Source organism: Brassica oleracea, chromosome C9 (assembly GCF_000695525.1).
Source record: "Brassica oleracea var. oleracea cultivar TO1000 chromosome C9, BOL, whole genome shotgun sequence".
NCBI lineage: Eukaryota > Viridiplantae > Streptophyta > Magnoliopsida > Brassicales > Brassicaceae > Brassica > Brassica oleracea.
The window spans coordinates 16,819,819-16,823,812 of record NC_027756.1 but is presented as its reverse complement, the minus strand read 5'-3'; the positions used below and the strand labels follow the sequence as shown (position 1 = coordinate 16,823,812).

The following is a 3,994-nucleotide window of genomic DNA, read 5'->3' as shown; positions in this document are numbered from 1 at the left end:
TCGTAAAACAGATAGCGTTGTTAATTATTAAATCATCTTGAATAATATTTTAGTAGTTTAAATTAACTAATATTAAAAAATACTCATTAAAATTCATACTTTTTTCTTGAACTAAGTTACAACTAAAAACAAAACATAATCGGTTTACCAAAATTAGCATGTTTTCTAAGATAGTTTATTCAGCTATCAGTTATTTCATATATTCTTTAGTCTGCTTTATCAGTCATATCATAACGTTTTGCATTTTTAATTGCCATTTTGCACTCAGTTTGATACTTTCTTCAAAATTAGCATGTTTTCTAAGATAGTTTATTCAGCTATCAGTTATTTCATATATTCTTTAGTCTGCTTTATCAGTCATATCATAACGTTTTGCATTTTTAATTGCCATTTTGCACTCAGTTTGATACTTTCTTCTTCGAATCAGTCTTTTTTTCAACAAAAGGCTATACTAGACTAAGCTCCGAATCAGTCTAATATTTAAAAAGATTGTGAAAAAAACTAGAAAGTATAAAAGATAGACCGAATCAATAAAATACTTAAAACAAATGTTAGGAATAGACAAAAACGCCGTTCAAATTAATGTGTCTTATATATTCAAATATTCTGCAAAAACCAAAGATATTAATATTATTCAAATTTTAACATCCATTTACATTTACATATTTATATATAAGTTGATACAGTCGTGCGTACTCACTTAAGAAACAATCAAACCAAAACAAACAGTTTCACACTGACATTTGAGAGAATGTGACGACAAATTGAGGGAAGATAATCATAAAACAACCATTTTATGTATAACTTGTCGACACTTGCAATATCAAACATCAAATGGATAATTTTTCTTTAGAAATCAAAACATAGTGTACTGTTTATAATTCAAGTACTACTACCTTAAGCATGGCGCATTGTGCGAGCACGATTTGTTTGAAAAAATATATATACTCTCAACCATTTCAAACTACTTTTTCAAATTTCCTAGGTTTACAGGACTTCTTCAGCACCTAAACTCATCTATAAATTCATCTCATTGTCTTATATGTTTTTTACCTCTCAACTAAAACCAAACTACAAAAAGAAACACTTCTCTAATTCCGGGAACCATTTCACTTAATATATGGCAATGAAGAGTCTCTCGTTTCTTGCGATTCTATCTCTTCTGGCCTTAACACTTCCATTAGTCATTTCCTCTGACCCAAGCCCCCTTCAAGACTTTTGTATTGGCGTCAACAACCCAGCAAATGGCGGTATGTACATGACGATATTTCCTAGTATCTTTTCTTTTAATTTTGTCATTCATTTATCATTTCTTACTCTCTTTTTTGTTACTATTATCAGTTTTTGTGAACGGAAAGTTTTGCAAGGACCCAAAGCTCGCGACGGCGGATGACTTCTTTTTCGCAGGGCTTCACAATGCAAGACCAGTAACTAATGCAGTCGGTTCAAATGTGATAGCCGTCAATGTTAGCAACCTTCCAGGATTAAACACCCTTGGAATCTCTCTTGTCCGTATAGACTATGGAGTGCAAGGGCAGAACCCGCCTCATACTCACCCACGTGCCACCGAGATCCTGGTTCTCCAAGAAGGAACACTTTTGGTAGGTTTTGTCTCATCAAATGGAGACGGAAATCGCCTCTTCACCAAAACACTGAAGCAAGGTGATGTATTTGTGTTTCCAGAAGGACTCATCCATTTCCAGTTTAACGTGGGGCGGTCTCCAGCGGTTGCATTCGCTGCTTTGAGCAGCCAAAACCCGGGTGTTATCACTATTGCCAACACCGTGTTTGGGTCTAACCCACCTATAAACCCGAATGTTCTTGCTAGGGCTTTCCAGTTGGATCCTAAGGTTGTCATGGATCTACAGAACAAGTTCTGAATATCATCATGATATAATATTGTGTGTTTCGATTTCTTTCATTTCATATATTTGGATAAATAAAGATCGTGTATCAGTCCGTTCGTTGTAATGTAATGCTATGTTCTTCTTCAACTTCCTCAATGACCCAATTGTTTTTATTTCATCAACAATGAATTTTATATGAAAAAAATTGCCAAAACACCATAGAAAAACAACTATATTGTCCTTTTACCATAAATCTTTTTTTGGTCGGATTTGGACTTAAATACCCCAGACCAACTTCAAAAATTCATATCAATTATTTTAAGGGACATAAAAATATGAAAAATTATTCAAAATGTAAATAAACATGAAACAATCATATGAAAAATAATTTGGTTGACTAAATATTAGTGAAACACAATTTCATATTTTGATCTACGGATAGTAGAAAACAAAATCTACTAACTACGAATATGTAGATCATAGTTTCGGTTAACTACATAGATATCTGGCGCTTTCAGATTTTAAAATCTACGATTCGGTAATCTGTTTACTATCGCAGAAAAAAAAGGTTACGGTTTTGCTTACGATTTGAACGACGAAAGATTTCAAGAACTATTGTTTCCTATATATCTACTGGCTGAAAATCACAGAATCTGCCAGTTACTAATAATCTACCATGGTAACATTTTGTTATCTACTAAGATACTATATCCTATTTCTGCCGGATTATACATTCTACCGTCGTATCTACCATCATATATAAAATCTACTGGCAGCAGAATGCATGTTCTGCCAAATTAGTAATCTTTTGGAAAATATTCCTAAAATTTCTCCAAGGTTGTACGTGGAAAATCTTATACAAGGTTGTGTGTGTCTATTTCACCTTTCAATGCAAACAACGACAACATTGAGCTTGATAAGGAGCAATCTAACTCGCCTTTCAGAGAGCGAGGTGAGCCTTCCTCATTTTCACCTCGAGATGGCATTGGTAGTTCATCTGAATCGAGCAAGGATGCTGAAGACGAATGTAACTCGAACGCCTCGGAAGAACTTGAACTTGAACATTATAATAGCATTTATTTAGGAATCTGAACTTTTTTTAAAAAAAATATTCAATAAATAATTAAATTACAAAATACAAATACAAATAAAATCTTTTTATAAATCAAAATTCATTTACAAAATAAAACCATTTTATCAGACTAAACAAAAAAATTTGGTTTACACTAAACAAAATTAAAAAAAAAAAATCTAATCTAATCTATACCCGATACTAATCTAAGCCACCTCTCCTCACCGAGCTTCTCCGCCGCCTAGATCAGTTTCTTTAGTTCCCAGGAGCATAATACCTCTTGCAGGCTTGGTATCCCAACACTGAAAATGAAATCAAAACACAAACATAAGTTAAAACTATAAACAAATCCTAACCATACGAACAAATGAAATCAAAACATACACATAAGCAAAGATAGGTCGTTGAACCCGTACAGTTGCTGAAGAGACCACATTGAAGTACATCCACAACAAGCTTGCATCCTTTCTCTACTTGTACACACAAAAATATCTCAACAGCATCAGATACACAACATAAAAAGCTAAATTTGACAGAAAAAACTAAACCATATTGACGACTTCTGATCAATACTCGACTTGAGTAAAGTTGAAGAAAGACTCAAACTTCATCAGCAAACAGAACCAAATCATACACACCACATATCAAATTATCGTTGTGCGTTATGAAGCTATCTATTCTGCAACAAAACCCAATCCACAACTTGGTAAAATTCAGACAAAAAGATCAAAATTTCTTTGGAGTTTTAAAAACGGCACTTGGAAAATAGATCTCTGTCGAAGTTTCCATGGAAGGTTGTGACCACAACGGTGAAGCTGAAGGTTCTGGTCGCGTTGCTGCAGATTTCACAGACTGGTTAGGTGTATGATTAATGTATTTTCTAATTCTTTTTCTTTATAATTATTAATTTGCATTGTTAATTATACTTTAAAATAAATATAAACATAAAATAATTTTTGACCTTAGGACCGTTATAGTTACGGCCGCCGTTCACCGGGGCTTCAGAAATTTCATCTCTACTGCAGAACTGGACGTGAGGTGCGTCCTTCTCGGTCCTCTCGTACTAGGGGGGGGG

The 3,994-nt window shown here is 33.8% G+C and overlaps 1 protein-coding gene across 1 annotated transcript; it reads left to right on the top strand.

Annotated features, from left to right (window-relative positions):
* The first annotated feature begins 1,072 nt into the window (after window positions 1-1,072).
* LOC106317043 (germin-like protein subfamily 1 member 11) lies at window positions 1,073-1,880 on the top strand. Its single transcript, XM_013754904.1, has 2 exons — window positions 1,073-1,250; window positions 1,342-1,880. Exons 1-2 carry the CDS (start codon window positions 1,121-1,123, stop codon window positions 1,878-1,880), a joined length of 669 nt encoding a protein of 222 aa, XP_013610358.1. The 5' UTR covers window positions 1,073-1,120.
* Window positions 1,881-3,994: the final 2,114 nt, after the last annotated feature.